The 22,602-nt window shown below is 45.4% G+C and overlaps 1 protein-coding gene across 1 annotated transcript; it reads right to left on the bottom strand.

Moving 5' to 3' along the window:
* Positions 1-1,272: 1,272 nt before the first annotated feature.
* On the bottom strand, positions 1,273-20,296 carry CTSE (cathepsin E). The gene is made up of 9 exons (XM_003410268.4): positions 20,160-20,296; positions 18,968-19,124; positions 18,284-18,401; positions 16,799-16,917; positions 13,458-13,657; positions 5,870-5,992; positions 4,646-4,787; positions 4,446-4,544; positions 1,273-2,002 (listed from the first exon to the last, which is right to left on the bottom strand). Exons 1-9 carry the CDS (start codon positions 20,225-20,227, stop codon positions 1,838-1,840), a joined length of 1,191 nt encoding a protein of 396 aa, XP_003410316.1. The 5' UTR covers positions 20,228-20,296; the 3' UTR covers positions 1,273-1,837.
* Between the last annotated feature and the right edge of the window lie 2,306 nt (positions 20,297-22,602).

The raw sequence follows: 22,602 nt of genomic DNA, 5'->3' as shown, positions 1-22,602 counted from the left end.
AGACATTGACAACTCTATGGAGCACAGCTGTGCTCTGACACACATGGGGCCGCCATGAGTTGGGGTTGACTCAATGGTAACAATTTTTTTTTTAAATGATATAATGGATATAAGTAATGGTCTTTCATGGCTGCTGAAACCATTAAGTAAAACACTGAAGGGAACACGGTAATGATGGATAAGGCTGACTGCTCTGGAACCCACTCATCAATCTTAACATCACAAGAGAGGACCAGACATGATTGCCTCCTGATGGGATACAATAGCACTCAGCACCATCTATGAATATTCTCGCCCCCAAATCAGGCCTCTAGATCCATTGAGGTCCCCGGGTATCACAAACCGTTTGCCCTTGGCTGCTAACTGAAAGTTTGCAGGTCGAACCGACCCAGCAGCACTGCGGAAGAAAGGACTGGAAATTTGCTTTCATAAAGATTGCAGCCAAGAAAGCCCTACGGAGCTCAGTTCTACTCTGTAACACATGAGGGCACCATGAGTCAGAATTGACATGATGGCAACAGGTTTAGATCTAACTACCATTTTAAAGGAAATCAAATCAAATCAAATCCAGGGTCGTCAAGTTAGTTCCGACTCATAGCTGCCCTATAGGAGAGAGTGGAACTGCCCCATGGGGTTTCCAAGGTTGTAATCTTTACAGAAGCAGACTGCCACAACGTTCTTCCGTAGAGTGGCTGATGGATTTGAACCACTGACCTTTTGGTTAGCACCCAAGCGCTTTACCACTGTGCCACCAGGGATCCTCAAAGGAAATAAGGGCTCAGAGAATCACATTAAGTGACGCCTCTGGATTTCAGTCAGCAAAATTCAGAATGTGGTAAACTCTATAGATTAAAAGACGCTTAGGAGACTTTTAGAATAAATGCAATTTGTGAATCTTGTTTGAATCCTGATTCCAACAAGCCAACAGCAAAAACAACCAAACATTTATGAGACAATACGAAACATTTACATATCGAGTGTATGTTTAAAGAAATTAGAAGTATTTATGGAGAAAATGATATGATACTCAGGATTATATTCAAAATAACCCAGTGTATGTGGGGCTGGGGAGACAAGAGTGGGTAATAGTGTAAATAAAACGGGCCTGGGCACGTATTGATGGGCTATTAAAACTAGGGAGAGTGCACAGGACTTCATTATCCTGTGATCTCTGCTGAGGAAGCTTTGGTGGTTCAGTGGTAGAATGCTTGCCTTCCACGCAGGAGACCTGAGCTTGCTCCTGGCCAACACACCCCATGCACAGCCGCCACCCTTCTATCAGTTGGGGCTTAAGTGTTGCGAGGATGCTGAACAGGTTACAGTGGAGCTTCCAGACAAAGACGAACTAGGAAGAAAACCTGGCCATCTATTTCCAAACATCAGGCAAAAACCACTGTGGCTCACAAAGGAACGTTGTCTGATCCACAAGCAATCATGGGGATCGTGCAGAACCGGTCAGCATTTTGTTCCATTGTTCGTGGGGTCGCCATGAGTCAGGGACCGACTTGAAGGCAGCTAACAATTCCTGCTTGTGTGTATGTTGGGGATGTCTGTAATACAAAGGTAACAAAAAGCAATGCAAAATAGGGGTGCACGATTTAATTATTCTCTCATGATGATGATGGATGTGGTGTGTATGTGTGAATGCGTGTGGGTATGTGTATTGTGTGTGTGTGTGTGTTCTCATGTTTTGTTTGATCCAAGTTCAAGTTGTGGCTCAGGAGCAACTATACTCTGTGCACAATGACTTTTTGACAGACGTGAAGGGTTTCCAACCTAACAGGCCTGGCTGGATCGCCAACGAGTGTCAGGCAGGCAAGCAGACACAGGCCCCTCCTTAGGGGACTGCTGGGGCCAGCCCCACTTGGTTATTCCCACGGTCGAAGACTGAGTAAAATTGTCTAATGAAGACGTCACCCAGGATCCAGAGGGGCCCAGCTGGAGGCTGGATGTCAAGGCCCTGAAAGCCACTGCTGCAGAAGTTCATTCCATCCGCGGAGTCCTGGAGTTGGAAAGAGCCTTGTAAGTGACATACAGATGAAGAAGGAGGTAGGACTGCCTAGAGGCACTCCTTTGTAGTGGTGGCTGACAGCCCTGAATGACCTTGGGTGGCTGTTTTACAATTTTGGCTGGCTGCTTCTTCCTCACGCTTCATGTGCTCCTACCTACTTTACTCAGTAAAGTGTGTGCTCGCACAACTTCGTGCATGTGAGTCTGGGCTTCTACGTGCCACAATTTTGAGAACCGCTCATAGGTTATACACTCCTCCCCCATTTTACAATTGGGAAAGCTGAAGCCTTGCTGTGAGGTTGAATGAGCAAAAAAAATTGGCACTAGAAGAACTTCGTTTAAATCTTGGTTTCACTAGTTCCTATGAAACTCAATTTAATTGTTTTTTAAGGAACAGAAACTGCTCTAAAACTGGCTGTTAGTGCTATTTTCCTGTGGGTGTTCTGGGAAGATTCATTTGAGTGGTCCCTTTTAGGTATAAGGCAAGTAGGCATCCGGTTCTGTGAGAAGACTTTACCGCTCCTCCATTTTTTTTTCTTTGACAAAGACTTAGGGTCTACCAGGCAGGGGTGGTTTCTTTCAACAACCACTTGAAATTTAAGGTTGTTGGTTGGTGGGGAGGGGATTCACGCAGGGCCTAAGGAAGCTTCTTAGGAGGGAGGGGATAAAAGTTCAAAGTTATTACAGCATCTTTCCTGGGTGGGGTTAACAGGGAGCAAAGACCCTGAGATAGGAGGGTGCCTGTCTGAGAAAAAGCGAAGACACTGCTGTATTTAGGGGAGAAGCAAGTAAAAGAGAGATAGGTATACTATCAGGGAGGTAATAGGGGGTTGAGTGTGGAACCTAGAGACTTAGTAAGACAGAGAACAGAGGGGCCCCCAAAATCTGCAAACAAAGTAACAAGAAATGGGCCAGGGCCCAGAAACAAAGCCATTCCCCAGAACAATGGGGCAGGGTATCTAAAAATAGCCGGGGAACTTCTTTAAAATTGCCTTTCAGAAGCAGCTAGAGAAAACCAGCCCTAGGGACATGCAGAGAATGTCCACCTGTGACTGCTGTGTGACCTTCCACCAGGGGCAGTGAGGGACTACAGCCCACCCAGGGAATAGAATCTGGGGAGCGAGAGACTGCGCAGGCGCAACACCCCATAATAAGTCCTGCTACGAATCCCAGTGGCCTCTGGGACAGGAGCCATCTTGGAAAGCTGCTTCGTGCGCACCTTAGTTAACATATCCCTACCTATGCCTATGAATACATATGAATCTTTTCCACCCAAGAACTTTTAAAAGCTCAGGCCTGTCTTTTGTTTCGTGAGACGGTGGTATGCGTTGCTTTAGGCCATCCTCGGCTCTGCTTGCAAGCCTCTTCAATCAAGCTTTGCTTGTGTAGAAAACTCTATGTGCTCATTCTTGACCAGTGAGAGGCAAGAACCTTATTCCGGTAACAGGGCCGCTTTGGCTGAGATGTGCTGGCAGGCAAGGACAGTGGTGTCATGTTGGGAGCAGGGCGGCGTGGGGGTGAGAAGGACTCACATGGGGGAAGGTGGTGGTTGTGGGATGGCGGAGTGGTGATGGCTGTGTAGACTGATGGACCTGGCTCCATCTGATATCCAGCTTGTCCTCAGGGAGGCTATTTCTGGGTATGGTGTTCTGGTGGCACTTCCAGAGTTTCTGTGTTGGAGGAGCTTAGGGGACTTGCCATGAAGCTCTGCTTTAAAGCTAAACTTTTGTTTTTACTTGGATTGTCTATGTTTGGGGTGGCTTCGGGAAGGGGTTAATGAAAACCAAGGTGTGAGGGGTAGGGCTGACGCCTCTGTTCTGTTTGTTACCATCACCCTGATGCTGTGGGTGACTCCTAAATATGTTGCCAAAGAACTGTGATACCGAAAATCTGGGCCAGCTGTGGTGTGATGTGACCACAGGTTTCCGAAATACTGGGAACTACTTTTTTACCTTGCCCTCCAAACTTGTTAATCTACTGCAACAGAAGTTATTTTCTTGTTTGAGGAGAATGTTAAAAGAGGTATAACCTTATTTTATATGCCCAAGCAACTCACACCCTGAACCATTTACTTAACTCCATGTGTCTCAATATTCTCGTCTATGGAATGGGGTAATAATCTCTCTAGCTTGATTGGCGGTTGAGGTGATTAAACTGGATCAGTGGAGAAGTCCTATATGGCAATGTCAGCAAGCCTCATTGAGAGTGGCTTGCCCACAGTTCTCTGCTGCTTGACACAACTGGAAAGAACCAGTCAGTGGTCTTTACGCCACAGGTACTGCATCCCTCCTAGAGGGAAAGCCACACCAGAGCAGGCCCAGGAGGGAGGGGGTTGGGGTCAATGCAGCCTGAGTGCAGGTGATGGTTTGATGAGGGGAAGTGGCAGGCACGTGGGGAAGACCATATGTCTTGTAGAATCAGGAAATATTTCCTACCAGCAGAGTGTAGGCTGTTGGACTGAGGGTGTAGGAGACTCCATTGATGGTGAAGGTGACATCCGGCATGACATTGAGGTTGACACACTCCACAGCATACTAAAACACAGCACAGAGGATCCATTTAGAGGCTTCCCATCTCCCAGGAGAGGGCCTAGCTCTCTTGCTCCCAGCCCCTCTCCACCCAGGCAGGCACTCACTTCTCCATTCTCAGGCTCGGCCCCGATGGCCCTTTGCAGCTGCTTGATGTTGTTCGAGGGGCCTGTGATGAGGGAGGTCCCTGTGTCCACAATGGCCTGGCAGCCCTCAGAGCAGAACATCACGGTGCCTCCTACCTGGATGCTGAGGGAAAAGGGGGTGTCGTCAGCCCCCCAAAAACCTCCCCTCCTCCCCAGCAGTTCTCACTCTCTGCTGAGCCCCCATTGGTACATCGAAGCACCATGAATAATTTCCATTTTGGTCTCCCCTGTCAGATGAGTGTTTCTCAGTTTTTTGACTGAGATCCATAGTAAGAAATACGTTTACTTCTTGACCCAAGACACACACACTTCCCCACACACATCTGAAGCAAACATTTCATGAAATAATGCTTAACCTTAGTATATATTGTTTTCCGTTGTATATCATTTCATTAAAAAATGCAGATTATGATCCCTTAAAATGACGTCATGACCTGTGAATGGGTAAATCCCTACAGTCTGAAAAACCAGCAGTAGACAGCGAGCACTGAGGCTTTTTTATTTTTGCATCCTAGTGCCTATCTCATGCCTGACACATTGTAGGAACTTACGCTTGGGTGAACTGACCTAGAATAACATTTCACTAAATTCCTGCATTGTATAGCACAGTGCTAGGTATAGGGCAAGTATCTAGTCTTGCCCAATTGCTCCACCTCCAGGTATTGTATACATGTCTAGGTCAGTCTCAATGCTGCCGCCTCCAGGAAGCCCTGTGGGGTTCTTCAGACAGAAGCTGTCTAAGCCTGTCTGCTGGGCAGTTCGGTAGCCCCTCTTTTGGAGCACTGGGCACCTTCGATCTTACATGGTGGTGATCTGTGTGCATGCCTCATCTTCCATAAAAGCTCCGTGAGGGCAAAAACTGAGTCCGGTTCTCCTTGGCACTCAGCCCTGGTCTTGTGTGCTTAATTAATATTGGCTGAATGAATGAGCAGCGAGTAGTAGGGGGCTTGCTGGTGTGCACTGTGTGAAGCTGAAGGTGCGCATGTGCAGGAAGGAAGCTGAGAGCGGCTACTGGGTGTCTGCCGCTCTGGTTGCTGCACTTTGCTCAGCCCTTCATACCTCTAACCTCACCCTGAGAGCTCGTCACACCCTCCCCTCGTAACCAACAGTTTCATTCAGGTCAATTCAGTTCGTTCAATCTGAATTCTTCCTCCCTACCGTAGCCACCTCATGGAGGATACTCACTTGTCCAGCGCAATCTGCCAGTAGCCTTGCTTGGTGACTGGAACCCAATTCAGGCTCCCAGAGAAATGGGAATGGTCATAGCCTCCAAAAATGAGCTCACTTCCCATGCCACCTGCTGGGTCACTACGTGGAAAGAAAGGCAGGTTGTCAAGGAGGGGCCATGGGAAAAGTCCAGGGTTGAGCCTCAGCTAGGACCTTTTGCTTCTTGGTGGGGTCACTCACACCAGGTACCTAGAGAGGCAGAAATCTCAGCCTGGGCTCTAAGACCAGGGATTCCAACTACAGCACTCACCAATTTGTTAGTGTCTTCCGGTTTCTGGGATGAAAGGGCTGGTGAGGTGGGAGAGGGGGACAACAAATCGCGGCAGAACTCATGAAAACCAAGGCCAGGACCATTCCAGGTGTGTACACACACTGTGTGGCTTGAGACACGCCCAAAAGATACCTTGTCCTGAAGTATCTTCCCCACTATGGCTGTCGTGATGCCTGGAGTTTCCATATTGCTCACTCATTTTTGTTAAGGCAAAGAAACTAAATTGAATGCAGACATGATTTATCAGAGCTTAAATATTTATTAATTTTTGCTGACATTGATTTCTAAGATTATGTCCTGGTATCTAGCAAGTTCCTGGGGAGATAGGACAGAAGACAGATCAGAAAAACACAAATTAAGGTGCTGCAAGACAGAGAAGTAAAGAGGAAAGAAACTGGATCTCTGTGGGGTAAAGGAATTGAGTTGATCGATTTTGTGCAAAGCACTGTGCTAGGAATTTTACCTACCTAGTCTTAAAGAAAAAAAATTTTTTTTCTTTTTTATTTAGTCTTATTAAATTTCCACATCTGCTCAATATCCATCAGAGGAAACTGAGGATCAGAGAGATAAGTAAACTAAGTTGTAGGATTTAAATCCAGGTCTGTCTGAGTGCAAAGCCCTGGCTATTTCTCACCACTACTTACTTCTTCCCAGGCTAAACGGGAGCAGGGAGCTATGAAATGGGGAAGTACAGGTGTCTGGACAGCCTGCCTTCCCTCCTCCCTCATGCTTGCATTCTACGCAGGAGTGGTCCTAGTCACAGCCACACTAGAGAAGTACAGTTTGACAGAAGGAATGCAAGACAGTCCATATGAACAAGGGAAATGATTTTACACTGGTCTGATGGTGAAGTTTCTGAAAAAGGTAAGGAAGGTCAATAGGATGACACGCCCAGGCTCCAGGCAAGAATGCCCAGAAGCAGGTGAGCCTCATGACCTTTTCCAACCAAAATGCGCTAAAAATATACATAACGAGACACCTGCCATTTCAACCTTACATGTACCATCCAGTGACATTATGTTCACCACGTTGTACAACCATCAGCATTATCCATTTCCAAATGTTTTCATCACTCTTAGCAGAAACGAAGTGCTTCTTAAGCAATGACTAACCCCTTCCCACTTCCCACCTTCACCCATGCGCCTTCGTTGTTGTCTTTAGACGCTGTCTAGTGGGTTCCCACTCAACAACCCTATGTACGACAGAATGAAACGTTGCCTGGTCCTGCGCCATCCTCACAGTAGTTGCTATGTTTGAGCCCCTTGTTGTAGCTACTGCGTCAGTCAATCTCACTGAAGGTCTTCTTCTTTTTCACTGACCCTCTTCCAAGCATGGTGTCCTTCTCTAGGGACTGATCGCTCCTGATAACATGTTCAAAGTACCTGAGACGAAGTCTCACCAGCCTCGTTTCTAAGTAGAATTCTGGCTGTACTTCTTCCAGCCAGATGTGTTCATTCTTCCGGCAGTCCATGGTGTATTCAATATTCTTTGCCAACACTGTAATTCAAAGGCATCAGTTCTTCTTTGGTCTTCCTTAGTCATTGTTCAGTTTTGTGCATGCATATGAGGCAATTGAAAATACCATGGCTTGGGTCGGGTGCACCTTAGTCTTCAAGGTGACATCTTTGCTTTTTAACACTTTAAAGAGGTCTTTTGCAGCAGATTTGCCCGATGCAATACATCATTTGATTTCTTGACTGCTACTTCCATAGGTGTTGAATGTGGATCTAAGTAAAATGAAATCCTTGACAACTTCAATCTTTTCTTCATTTCTCATGATGTTGCTTATTGGTTCAGTTGTGAGAATTTTTGTTTTCTTTATGTTGAGGTATAATCCATACTGAAGGCTGCGGTCTTTGATCTTCATCAGTAAGCACTTCAAGTCCTCTTCTCTTTCAGCAAGCAAGGTTGTGTCATCTGCATAACACAGGTTGTTAGTGAGTCTTCCTCCAATCCTCACACCACGTTCTTCTTTATATAGTCCAGCTTTTCAGATTATTTTCTCAGCATACAGATTGAGTAAGTATGGTGAAAGGATACAACCCTGTCACACACCGTTCTTGATTTTAAACCATGCAGTATGCCCTTGCTCAGTTCCAACAACTGCCTCTTGGTCTATGTACAAGTTCCTTATGAGCACAATTAAGTGTTCTGGAATTCCCATTCTTCCCAATGTTATTCATAATTCGTTATGATCCATACAGTCGAATGCTTTGCATAGTCAATAAAACACAGGTAAACATCTTTCTGGTATTCTCTTCATTCAGCCAAGAGCCATCTGACGTCCGCAACGATCTCCCTCATTCTACATCCTCTTCTGAATCCAGCTTGAACTTCCAGCAGTTCCCTGTTGATGTACTGCTGCAACTACTTTCGAATTGTCTTCAGGAAAGTTTTACATATGTGTGCTATTAATGATATTGTTTGATAATTTCCGCATTCTGTTGGATCACCTTTCTTTGAAATGGGCAAGTATAAGGATCATTTTCAGTCAATTGACCAGGTAGCTGTCTTCCAAATTTCTTGGCGTAGACGAGTGAGCGCTTCCAGCATTGCATCCATTTGTAGAAACATCTCAGTTGGTATTCCCTCAGTTCCTGGAGACTTGTTTTTCGCCAACACGGTCAGTGCTGCTTGGACTTCTTCCTTCAATACCATTGGTTCTTGATCATATGCTACCTCCTGAAATCATTGAAGGCTGACCAGTTCTTTTTGATACAGTGACTCTGTGTATTCCTTCCTTCTTCTTTTGATGCTTCCTGTGTCATTCAATATTTTCCCTTGAGGCTTGAATTTTTTTCTTCAGTTCTTTCAGCTTGAGAAATACCGTGTTCTTCCCTTTTGAACCAATTCCAAGTCTTCGCATATTTCATTATAATACTTTACCTTGTCTTTTTGAGTTATTCTTTGAAATCTTCTGTTCAGCTCTTTTACTTCATCATTTCTTCTTTTTCCTTTAGCTACTTAACTTTCAAGAGCAAGTTTCAGAGTCTCTTCTGACATCCATTTTGTTTTTTTTTTTCCTGTCTTTTTAATGACCTTTTGCTTTCTTCATGTATGATGTCTTTGATGTCATCCCACAACTTGCCTAGTCTTCAGGCATTAGAGTTTGATGTGTCAAATCTATTCTTGAGATGGTCTCTAAATTCAGGTGGGATATACTCAAGGTTATACTTTGGCTCTTGTGGACTTGTTTTTAATTTTTTTCAGCTTCAACTTGAACTTGCATATGAGCAATTGATGGTCTGCTCTGCAGTTGGTCCCTGGCCTTGTTCTGACTGATGATTCTGAGCTTCTCCATTCACTCTTTGCAGAAATGTAGTTGATTTGATTCCTTTTTATTCCATATGGTGAAGCCCACATGTATAGTCACTGTTTATGTTATTGAAAAAAGGTATTTCCAGTGAATAAGTTGTTGATCTTGTGAAATTCTATTATGCAATTTCTGGAGTTGTTTCTATCACCAAGGCCATATTTTCCAACTACTGATCCTTCCCCTTTTTGGGTTGTTTCTACCTTTTGGCTATTGTGAATAGTGCTCTAATGAATATCTTTGTACAAGTATCTATTTGAGTCCCTGCTTTCAAGTCTTTTGGGTATATACCTAAGAGTGGAATTGCTGAGTCATATGGTAATTCTATGTTTAACTTTTTGAGGAACCATCAAGCTGTTTGCCACAGCATCTGCACCATTTTACTTTCCCATAAAAAATGGATGAGGATTCCAGTTTCTCCACCTCCTTGCTAACACTTTTTTTTTTAATTTATTTTAGATGAAAGTTTATAGAACAAACTAGTTTCTCACTGAACAGTTAGTACACATATTCTTTTATGACATTGGTTAACAACCCCACGACATATCAACACTCCCTTCTCTACCTTGTGCTCCCTATTACCAGCTTTCCTGTCCCCTCCTGCCTTGTACTTCTTGCCCCTGGGCTGTTGTGCCTATTTGGTTTCATTTTGTTTTATGGGCCTGTCTAATCTTTGGCTGAAGGGTGAAAGTCAGGAGTGACTTCATTACTGAGCTAAGAGGGTGTCCAGGGGCCATACTCTTGGGGTTTCTCCAGTCTCTGTCAGGTCAGTAAGTCTGGTCTTTTTTGTGAGTTAGAATTTTGTTCTACATTGTTTTCTAGCTCTGTCTGGGACCCTCTATTATGATCCCTGTCAGAGCAGTCAATGGTGGTAGCTGGGCACCATCTAGTTGTACTGGACTCAGTCTCGTGGAGGCCGTGGTAGATGTGGTTATTAGTCCTTTGGACTAATCTTTTCCTTGTAGCTTTAGTTTTCTTCATTCTCCCTTGCTGCCGAAGGGATGAGACCATTGGAGTATCCTAGATGGCCGCTCACAGGCTTTTAAGAACGCAGGCGCTACTCACTAAAGTAGAATGTAGAGCATTTTCTTATAAACTATGTTATGCCAGTTGAGCTAGATGTTCCCCCAAAACCATGGTCCCTATAGCCCTCAGCCTAGCAATTTGGTCCCTCAGGGAGTTTGAATGTGTCTGTGGAGCTTCCCTGACCTTGCCTTGTGCAAGCTGTGCTGGCTTCCCCAGTATTGTGCACCGTCTTACCCTTCACCAAAGTTACCACTTATCTATTGTCTATTTAGTGTTTTTCCATCGCTACCCCGCCCCTCCCTCATAACCATCAAAGATCGTTTCTTTTTGTATATAAACTTTTCATGACTTTTTGCTGTAGTGGTCTCATACAATATTTGTCCTTTTGTGATTGACTTATTTTAGGCAGTATAATGCCCTCCAGATTCATCCATGTTATGAGATGCTTCACAGGTTCGTCATTGTTCTTTATCATTCCGTAATACTCCATTGCGTTTATGTACTATAGTTTTTTTATCCACACTTGTCGTTTTCAGTTTTCTGATAATAGCCATCCTCGTAGGGGTGAGGAGTCCCTGTGTGCAAACAGTTAATCCATTTGCCTGATAACCAAAAGGTTGGAGATTGGAGCCCATCCAGAGGCACCTCGGAAGAAAGGCCTGGTGATCTACTTCCAAAAAATCAGCTATTGATAGAAAAAGTCAAGGATAGATATACACACAGAGAGCAACATTCTTTGGTGGTTACCAGGGATGAGAGGGAGCAGGAGAAGGGAATCACTTTCTAGATAGTAGACATTTGTTACCATTGGTGAAGGAAAAATATCAGCCATTGAAAACTCTATGAAGCACAGTTCTACTCTGACACACATGGAGTCACCACGGGTCAGAATTGACTTGATGGCGACAGTTTTAGTTGGGGTGAAATGGAATCTCATTGTGGTTTTGATTTCCATCTCTCCAATGACTAAAGATGTTGAGCATCTTTTCACGTGTTTGCTGGATATTTGTATGTCTTCTTTATATATATATATATATATATATTATTGTGCTTCAGGTGAAAGTTCACAGCACAAATTAGTTTCTTATTCAAAAATTTATACACAGTTTTTTTTGTGATATTGATTGCAATCCCTGCAAAGTATCAGCACTCTCCCTCTTTCCTTATACACCCCAGGACCCCTGTGTCCATTCATCCAGTTTTCCTGTCTCTTCCTGCCTTTTCTCGTTTGCTTTTGGACAGATGTTGCCCATTTGGTCTAGTATGCTTGATTGAACCAAGAAGCACGCTCCTCACATATGTTATTTTTTGTTTTATAGGTCTGTCTAGTCTTTGGCTAACAGGTGGACTTTGGGAATGACTTTAGTTCCGAGATAAAAGGCTGTCCAGGGGCCATAGTTTCAGGGGTTCCTCCAGTCTCGGTCAGACCAGTAAGTCTGGTCTTTTTTTGTGAATTTGAATTTTGTTCTACATCCCCCCCCCCCTTGTCTTGTATGCCTGTGGTGTAATGAATTGCTAAATGTGGCTCTTCTAGCCATGGGTTTTGTGACTCACACACAATAACTCGAGTGGGATTATGCAAATAATGTATATGGAACCTGTTGTGGCTGGGGTTATTTGTCAACTTTGCTAGGCCATGATTCCCAATATTGTATGGTTATCCTCCATTTTATGTGTTGTGGATCCTGACCTCTGCATGTTGATGAGCCCGGATTGATGTGGGGTGAGTCGTGGGATATAGCCTTGCAGGAGGGCATGGCTCAAGTCCCACCCTTACTCAATTTATGCCCTTCCCTAGGGTGTGGCCTGCGTTTAAGGTGTGTGTGTGGATGACCTGGCAGGGCACTCTCTCTGCATCTGAATCCTGTGTCCTCTGATCAGTTGACCTCCGGTTCTTGGGACTCAAGCCAGAGGCTTGTTATCTGACCTGCTGATTCTGGGATTCACTGGCCACCACAGCCCCTTGAGCCTGCGGCCTATAGTGTGACATGATTCTCCAGGTTCTACAGCCTTGTGAGCCAGCAGCCTGTGGTCTGAACTGCTGGTTTGGGTTCGTTAGGTCTTGCAGCCACGTGGGTTGAGAGAAGCCTACGCCTGACCCATGAATTTGGGACTTGCCAGCCTCCACAACCATGTGAGCCTTTATATAGTTCTGTGAGATGTTGCAGTGAATTAGGGAACCCAAAGATAGGAGGGAGAGTCTTGAGGGGAGAGGGAGTAGTTGATATTAGAGATGTTGGAATGGTAGAGCACCTTGGAAAACTTGGCCATTTGGACATCTTTGACCTCTGCTGTGCTGATCCTTATAAAAGAAATTAGTCATTTAATGTCTTCTTTGGTGAAATGTCAGTTTAAGGCCTTTACCCATTTTTGGATTGGGTTGTTGGGTTGTGTTGAGTTGCAGGAGTTCTTTATATATTCTGACTATTAAACCCTTTTTAGACATAAGGCTCCTAAATATGTTCTCTCCTTCCATGGGTTGTCTCTTCACTTTGTTGTCATAAAACATACATATAATTATTTTATTGTTATCTTACCTTTAATTTTTTTCTGCTTCTCTCCCTTGGAATTAAGCTTCTTGAAGGCAGTGACTATATCCCTCTTATTTTCTTATATTCCCAGTGCCTAGCTAGGATGGTGTTTGGCACAACATAGGAGCTTAATAAGTATTTGTTGATTGAATAAAAGAATGGCCAATCCCAGAAATCCTTAAATTAGCTCAGCGTTGTACAGTTTACAAAGTGCTTTTCACACCAACTCTAATAGGTAAACCCCCCATTTCCTCAACATTCAGGGAGGTTGTCAAACAATGAAAGGCCAAGTGAGAGCTCCACCCCAGGTCCTATGGCTGCTAAGATCAGTGCTCTTTCAGCTGCACCATGTTGCCTCCCTGAAGCAATAACCGACTGTGATCTAGTGGGCTTGACAGGCCTTACCTGCTCATGTAGACAGAAAACATCGGTAGATCCACCAAGTTCTGGGCCATCATGTTGTCAAACACTGGGGTCACTCCTCCAACAGCCAAGGAGGGATATCCCAGGCCAAGAATTCCATCAAATGCTGAGTCCACGAAGGTCTGGCCTGGCTCCTTGACACTCTCTCCAAACTGCTGGTCGATCACCGTCAGTCCTTCTACCTGACGGGAGAAAGCCATGGAGAATTACAGAGCGAAATCTCTGGGAAAGAGTCTAGGGCTCCTGGATTCTTCTGCCCTAAAGCTTATTCTTGCCCCTTTCCATTTTTCCTGGATTAAATGAGCACAAAGATTTTGGCCATATTCCCACCCACTGTACTATTTTTAGAAAATGTAAACTTATTAATTGAAGTATAATAGACACACAGAAAGCCTAAGTGTGCAGTTCAATGGATGTTCACAAACCATACACACCTATGTAACCAGCTCACAAGTCAAGAAATAGCACATTACAAAACCCAAAAGGCTTTCCGGCACCCTTCCAGTCATTGCACCCCTTCTCAAGAGTACCCAGTCCCCTGACTTCTAAGGGCATATATTAGTTTTGCCTATTTTTGAATTTTGTATAAATGGAATAATACAGAATGAAGCCTTCTGTATCTGGTTTCTTTCACTCACCATTATTCTTACTGCTTGCTCTGCTATTGCAATTTATTTATTATTATTGGTATTCCACGGTCTGATCTACCACCATTTAATTATCTAGTCTATCATTGCTGGATATTTGGGCTGTTTCCTGATTTAACTACTGCTAAGTGTTGCTTGTACATTTTTTTTTTTTTGGTGAACATAGTGTGCATATTCCTGTTAGATGTATACCCAGGACCGAAATTGCTAGATCATAGTGTTTAGCTTGAGTAAATACTGCCAAACAGTTTTCCCAGCTTATTGTACCAATTGACGCTTCCAATCCCAATGTTTTGAGAGTTCTAGTTGTTCCACATCCTTACTAACAGTTGGTATTACCTATCTTTTCCATTTTATTCATTCTGGTGAATATGTAGTGGGTTATACTGTGGTTTTAATTTGTATATCCTGATAACTAATGAAAATGGACATTTGGATATTCTCTTATTGATTTGTAAAAGTTCTTTATATACTCTGGAATCAAGTTGGATATACCAAAAAAACCAAATTCGTTGCCATCGAGTTAGTTCCAACTCATAGCGACCCTATAGGACAGAGTAGAACTATCCCATAGGGTTTCCAAGGAGCAGCTAGAGGGTATGAACTGCTGACATTTTGGTTAGCAGCTGTAGCTCTTAACCACTGCTCCACCTATTAAAAAAAAAAAAAACCACACCCAGTGCCATCGAGTCCATTCCGACTCATAGTGACCCCATAGGGCAGAGTAGAACTGCCCCATAGAGCTTCCAAGGAGCACCTGGCGGATTTGAACTGCCGACCCTTTGGTTAGCAGCCATAGCACTTAATCACTATGCCACCAGGGTTTCTGCTCTACCTGTATGCATTACAAATACCTTCTTCCAGGCTCTGACTGGTATTTTACTCTCTTAATGAAGATCTGAATTGTAACATAGTCAACTAGCAATTTTTTTGCCTTATGATTAGTAGTTTTTGTGATTGTTTTAAAAACTTTTGCCCATGTGTGTTGGGGTGGAAATGTGCTCCAAAGATTTTCAGAGACTGATTTTTTTTTGGTAGATCACCAGGCCTTTCTTCTGTGGCACTCTGGGTAGATTTAACCACCAAACTTTTGGTTAGTAGGTGAGCATTTAACCATTTGTGCCATCCAGGGACTTCTGAGGAACAAAAATGACAGCTAAAAGGTGAAGGGAAATGCAAATCCCTGAAATTTTCCATCCACATAAATTACTAATTTCTAGTATATGCATTTCAGGCTATAATTGCCCCTTTAAAGACTGCATTAGCTGCACCCCACAAATTTTGGAATGTCATCCCTTCATTATCTCTGTAAGTCAGGATTTGATAAGAGAAGCAGAACCCTTAAGAGCTAAATATAAAAAAGAATATATTATAGGTATTTGATTATATGCCTTTGTAGGTACTAAACAGTATACTTGAGATTATTGTTTCTGTTCTGGTGCTGTAACCTGAAGTCTACAGTTTTGGCAGTCAGAAAGTGAAGACAGATGTTAAGTAGGACAGAGACTGGTAAATATGAGCCTTGAGGGTAGACTGGAAGCCATATTTGTTTTCTTAGCGTTCCTAAGCCTTCAACCTCAATGATGGGGGTGTCTTGCAGCAGAAGGTGGTACTGCTTGTCCCAGAGCTAAACACATACCTTGCCCAGAAGTCAGGAAGACTACAGGAAGAATCAGCTGGAGCTGGCGAAGCTGGGGCCTTGCTGCCCACACCAACCAGGTGAGCCAGCAGATGAGCCACAAGCTAAAGGCTACCATTCCCCTTTCCAGGCCTTTTCTGTCCCTCTCCTGCTTCCCAGAGGTAATTATAATGATCAGCTTGGGATGTACCCTTCTAAAACGTTATTTGTACATATTACCTATGTTTCAGTAGAAAATAATATATTGTTTTATCCTTATGTGATTTTTTTACTCAGTGTTGTTCTGTTCCTGGCATTCTTTTCACTGATAATATATCCTACCCCCACCCACTTTGATGGGATGTTGGGGAAGGCTGGACCTGCTGGTCTCCAGAACACCCCAGAACTGGAGCAATGCTCTTCAGGAGTGGGTCAGTCTCTTTCTTCAAAGGCCTAGGCCTGTGCTGCTGGCTGCAGACCTGGCTTAAGTGCCTCAGCAGGACCAGGACTCTCCTGGTTTTGTCCCCATGTTTATTTAACTCTTGTAGTTCTGGGATCTGTAGAACCTTTGGTCAGAGGGAGTTTACGGAGCAGCTCACGACTCAGCACAAAGTTCAGTGCTGATCGGGGCCTTGGCTCCCACCTTGCACCATGTAAGTGCCCACCTTGACTCCTGGCTTGAACTTCTTCATCCTTCAAGATGGAGGCCTGGTCTTATCCCCTCAATGCTCCTGGACCTGGAGATCCAGCTGTGAGCCCTGCCACCTGGCTTTCTGTCCTATGCCCTATTTCCCTGAGGGATCCCTCTGAGCTACCTTTCTAGGGTCCCAGGTACTGAGCAGATTGACAGACTGCTGTAGTCTTAGGCTGGAAATGCTGCTCCCCCGGCCCGACCAGGCCTCCAGTTCCCTAAAAGCAAGCCCCGCCCCTAAACGTTACTTTTTCCATTTCTTCCTCTTCTTGTGGCACACCTGAAAAGGCTGCCCTCAGTGCTCTGAGCAGTGGTCTGACTCCCCAATTTCCGACCAAGTGAGAGAAGATGAAGGAATTGCACTCACAGAGACTTGGTCGGTTCCGATGATTCCAGACAAGCTCCCAGTCCCATAAGAAATGGAGAAAGGACTCCCAAGGCTGCTGTATGTGCTGGACTGGGAAGGGTAGAACCTGGGGTGGGTTTCTGGAAAACAAGGGTGCTGCTTTTACCTAGGCCATCAAGTCACTGCCTTCACCCCTGCCCCAATGCCACTCAGCCCCACAGATGCAGAGTCTCTTTCTTCAACTCCCAATATTGAGTGGGGGACTCTAGAAAGGCCTGGCATGGCCCTCCCTAGTGGACTAGTACATTATGTTACGGATTGAATTGTGTCCCCGCAAAAGTAAGTGCTAGAATCCTATCCTCTATACCCGTGGATGCGATCCCATTTGGGAATAGGGTTTCCTTTGTTGTGTTAATGAGGCCATTCTAGCTTAGGGAGCATCCTAAACCTAATCATGTCTGAGTTATAAAAAGAGAAGATTAGACACAGAAAGGAGCACACACCAGGGAAGACAGATGCCACGTGAAGATCACCAGGGAGCGCCAGGGCTACAGAAGTTGAAAGAGACAAGGATCTTCCCCCAGAGCCAACAGAGAGAGAATCTTCTCTATATTCAGACTCCTAGCTTCCTGACTTGTGAGAAAATAAACTTCAGTTGTTTAAAGCCACTTGCTTGTGTTGTTTCTGGTACAGCAGCACTAAGAAACTAAGACAGCCTCTAGTCACAGGTGGGGATCAAACAGCTGTGCCTGGGCAGGCACAATTGCCCACGTGACCTCCTCAGGCACGCTGAGATAAGCACCCTTTATCAGGGGCCAGCAGTATTGTCTGCCAGCCAATGTGGGTCAGCCTTCAAAAGGAACTCAGGAAAAAACAATGGCCATTCCAGGAAATTGCTCCCAACTGCTGTCCCATGGACTCCTAGCTTTGGGGTTTCCTGAGACATCTGCCTCTGGAACCTGTCCCGCACACACCAAGAACTCTTTCCTTAGCCCTTCCTTTTCCAGTCCTCACCAAGACCCCTGAGTTACTCTGGCCAAATGGACCCACCTACCCCCTTGTGAGGCTTTGTACTTCTGCCCCACCAGCCCCACCTCTGGTGTACTGGGAGGTAGGCCACAAGCCTCCTTGAGGCAGGTCAACAGTCTGCACTAGAATCTAACCCCCCTGCTTACCCAGAAATAGCCAATTGAATGGAACTTTCCCCTTTATTCTTTTGGATGTTTCAAAGGGAGTGAGTCATCATGTATTCATAGACTTCTATTTTCAGCGGCTGAGTTTCCCCCTATTAATTCTGATCAGTATGAAAGTTGCTGGCTGGGAGAACACCCATATTTTAGCTCATTGCTGATCCTGAAATGTTTCTGCTTTAGGCAGTTTCGGGGCAGACTCAGGATGGAGAGGGGAAGCTGATGTGGCAGGGATGACCAGTTCCTGGAACCCAAGCCCCTGTCCTCCCAGAACTGGCCCCATTCACTCCCTGAAGGGGCTCCTGGTTTCCCTTACGGCAGGCCTGGCTGGTGCAGTATACAGAGGGAACCCAGAGATTGGAGGAGCCTGTGTCGAAGATGACGGTGAAGTTCTGTGATGGGGAGCCGATGGAGATAGCGCCAAAGTATTCCGTCTGCAGGAAAGTGAGAGAAGGGAGAAGGGTGTGAGTGGTGGGTGGGGCAATGGAGGAACACCTGGGGGCTAGAGCCTGGGATGTCACAGACTAGATCTTGCAGAGCCTGGGAAGTGGGGAAGCTGGGAAATAAAAGGCAAAAGGAGCAAAGGAAGGGCCACATAGGAAGAAGTCAAATCCTGGTCCCCGCAACTTCTGCTCTTGCTTACATTATCCTGATCCTCATAATAGCATTGTAAATAAGGTGGAGGAGGCAGTGACACCTCCATTTTACAGATCAAGGAACTGGGACTGGGAGAGGTTAAGTATTTTTTCTAAGGACAAGCAGCTAGTAATTTCCCAGTTGAAAGTTAAAGCAGGGTCCTTCAGTTTGAGATGTTTGCCCTTTTTATTCCTTTTCTCCTGCGGAGAACTCTACTCATTTGGGGCAAGTCCTGCTCAGCCAAGTCATGATAGAGTGCATAGGACCCAGGGGATGTCTGCTATCCTGACATTGCCCATGCCGTGAGGCTGAGCCTTCCTTCCCTCCCCCTGCTACTCCCCAGCCCCTGCCCCTGGGTCCTCACGTCAAAGTAGTTGATGAGGGGCTCGTTGGCACTCTGGTCCCTTGTGCAGGTCTCAGTGAACTGGATCATGTCCAAATTCTGGGATTTCCAGAACTCAGAGAGTTGGCCTCGTTCCCTTAGCTTCTTCCTGAGGGACTTGTGTCGCCTGAGGGGCACCCTGAGGACAAAGGCCATGTGAAGAGGGGAGGCACTTCTGCCTCCTTTGTCACCCCTCCTCTTTTCCAGCCCCGCTTTCCTATAGGTTAAAAACTAGAAAATTATACAGGAGATCTGGAAGGCAGCATGCCAAGCTCATAGACTCTCAGAATCTTAGAGCTGGAATGGGCTTCCCTCCTGGAGACAGGCTCTTTAAGATATTCTAGGACACTGGGGCAAATGGTTTGTGCTCAACTGCTAACCTAAAGGTTGCTCGTTTGAACTCACCCAGCAGTATCTAGTGAACTGCTTCTGTTAAGATTGTTGTTGTTGGTGGTGGTTGTTGATTTAATTCTGACTCACAGCGACCCCATGTGTGCAGAGTAGAACTGCTCTGCTCCACAGGATTTTCAAGGTTGTGACCTTTCAGAAGTAGATCACCAGACCTGTCTCCCGAGGCACCACCAACCTTTTACTATTAGTAGAGTGCTTAACTGCTTATGCTATCCAGGGACCACCTTTTGTTAAAATTACAGCCAAGAAAACCCTCTGGAGCAGAGTAGTTCTACTCTGTAACACATGGGGTGCCATGAGTTGGAATTGACTCACCAGCAACCACCACCACCACGAACAACAAAGACAATGGGGGATGTGGGGTGCTCTGTAGTTTTACGTGAACCCACGTGAAGGCTGGCCAACTAGCTTTGATTTAAAGGGACAGAAAAACTCTTGAGGACAGGACTGGTAAGTCCCTTTGAGAAGTACTTGGGTGTTTTGAGCCACAAACCACAACTGTGGGTTCCTGCTCTTTATCAAAATGAGAGGCTCTGGGGTGCTTGAACAGGCACCTCCATTAGAGATGTGGGCAAAGGGGTGAATTTTCATGGACTAATGATTAAGGCCATAGATAAGCCTTGCTGAACTTTTTCTATGGATTCATGCAAGCCCTCAATTCCTTCTAATTTCCCAACCAGCTTTCTCCTTCCAGGGTAGCCCTGAACTTGGGAAGGCATGTGGGAGCTGCCCCAGTTGAACAGGGTACTGAAGAAGACCTCACCTATGAAGTGATCCTTGGGCCTGTCCCAGATCCAGGAGCACCAGCAGCAAAAGAACAAGAGTTTTCATTGTGGGCCCACCTGCGGCTTCTCCCTCACTCCGTCGTGTCCTTGCTTGCTTCCTCCTTTCTTCTCTCCCACAGGGCAGTGGGAATAGAATTTCCTTTCCTCTCTGACCTACCCTGCCCAGCACAGCCTGAGGGCCCAATGATAAGGCCCCTGGAGTCAATAGCCATGCCCATAGCAAACACAGCACGCATAGCGGGGTGTTCCCCCTGCATCCCTCTGTTCCTTCTCTCCCGCAAGGGGAGTATAAATCTCGGGTTTGAAGTTGAGGTTCTCTGTCCCCCCTGAGAGTAAGATGGTTGTTCAAGGCTCGCTTCTCCCAGGGCTTTGGAATCCTCTCCTGACCCCAAGAAACTTTGTATTTTTAATTAATTGAGAGCATCATGTCCCTAGGCACTGGGGAACCACCCTACCAGGTTGTTACCACCAGTGGCCTGGCTGGAGACTCAGGAGGGGTGGAAGCTGGATTGTCATATGTGTGGCAGGATTCTAACTCAAAATAATAACCGGCTTGCTTTTTCCATTTTTCCTATTCTCTCCGGTATCCCAAGAGCAGTTTATCCCTCCCCTCACTCCACGAAACCCCTGAAATGGAAAGATCTGGCTGTGGATTCGTGGAACAGTTTTTCGGATTCCAAGGACTTGACGGAGCTGGGGCTGGAAGGAGGGAGAAGAATATGGTGGGGACTGGGTCTGGTTCAGTTGCCAAAGGACAGCAGAGTCCTCACGTACGAGGTGGAACTCAGGACAGGGTCAGGAGTGGGCAGAGCTCAGTGCTTAGATATCCAGAATGTGGAGCCCCTCCGCATTGTCAAAGAGTAAAAAAGCATACTCGGTTAAAATAAAAGCAAAGAGATTTATTGGCGGTTAGAAACAGTTCAAACCAGGGACACATGGGATCTCACAAAATGAAACCAAACACTCCAAGGAACTGAAGGTGAATAGGCATATTTATATAATTCAATCAGGGACTTACAATACAATTTTTCTGATGGGTTTTCAAGCATTTAGGGAAGTGGGAGGTGGGATAATTCAAAGCAGGGATCTTAAGGTGATTGGCTTAAGGGAGATATGTGGGCTTCTTAGATTGGTTATTATTGAAAATTGCGAAGGTACGTGACTATAGGAGGGTTTACGGGGTGATCACAAGACAATCACAGGACATTTTCTCTGAGGACATTCTGTTAAAATAGCTTTTTCAAGCAAACCATTTCCTGGGAGCGATTTCTGATAAACTATTTGCATCAAGACCCTATAGGAAAGTTTTGTGACATCCCTTCCTAGCTCAATCACAGAGAAAAACATTTCCTTAGATGCATGTTCAAAGATTAATTGTTGTTCAAAGATTAATTGTTGCTGGGAAAGCAAGCACAATCTTAAGATGGGGCTGGGGCTCAGATTCAGGCCAGTCACTTTGACAGAGCCAAGCACCTCAATTTTGGAGCTCTCACGCACCATCAACCCATCCTCTGTGGACTTCCATCTCCTGAACAAAGAGTGGGGCTTGAATACCCTGAACAGATTGGCGAGGGTCAAGGGAAGGAAAATCTAGCCCCTGACCCTACCTAAAGTGGATAGAATGATGTGTGCCAGGGTGACAGAGGCCACCACTAGCCACAGGTTCCAATGCTCCCATTGGGCACCAGTTCCACAGTAAGAATTAGGGCACTTGGGTTTAGGTTCAGTTCTGCCCTGACCGGCCAGCCTCTTAATTGCTGTGGGCTCTGCTTTTCATCTCTGAAGCGCAAGAAGCAGGAAAACTTGGAATTTAGCTCCAAAAATGTTAAAAAAAAAAAAAAAAAAGACTTTAAAAGGGGAGCAGCCCAGACCCTTGACCCCTGACCTCAGGGTAACAAGGCCTTGTTAGCATTCAGCCACTATCCAGGTGCCTTTGACCTTTCATTGAGGAAAGAGGTCTACCCCCAGAGGGGCGGTGTGTGCTGGAAGCGGCTAGAAGGCAAGATAATTAGCACTGGCATCAGCTCTGCCATAGTCTGCTCATAATTGCCTAACTGCTAGGAACTTTAGTTTTTTCATCTGTCAAATACCCTGCCTACATTGCTACATCATTAGATTTCAGGAGGATTTAAGCACGGGTGGGGGGTAATGGTGGTTCAGGGGTGGTTCAGTGGTACTCGTCTGTCAGTGAAGGCTTGCGTGTTACTTATAATGCTTCCAGACTAAGACAGGCTAGGAAGAAGGTTCTGGCAACCTACTTCCAAAAATCAGGCAATGCAAATCCATGGACTGGGGTCCCCAGTGGCAACTAACAATGCGACAACAAGGTATGTGGAAATACTTGAGAAACTATAGTGTCGTATGCATCTAAGATTACCTCTATAAAAACCTTGAGGTTGCATGCTTCTTGGAGACTACCTA

This window comes from Loxodonta africana, chromosome 20 (genome assembly GCF_030014295.1).
Source record: "Loxodonta africana isolate mLoxAfr1 chromosome 20, mLoxAfr1.hap2, whole genome shotgun sequence".
In the NCBI taxonomy this organism is placed as follows: domain Eukaryota; kingdom Metazoa; phylum Chordata; class Mammalia; order Proboscidea; family Elephantidae; genus Loxodonta; species Loxodonta africana.
This window is presented reverse-complemented; position numbering and strand designations above follow the sequence as displayed.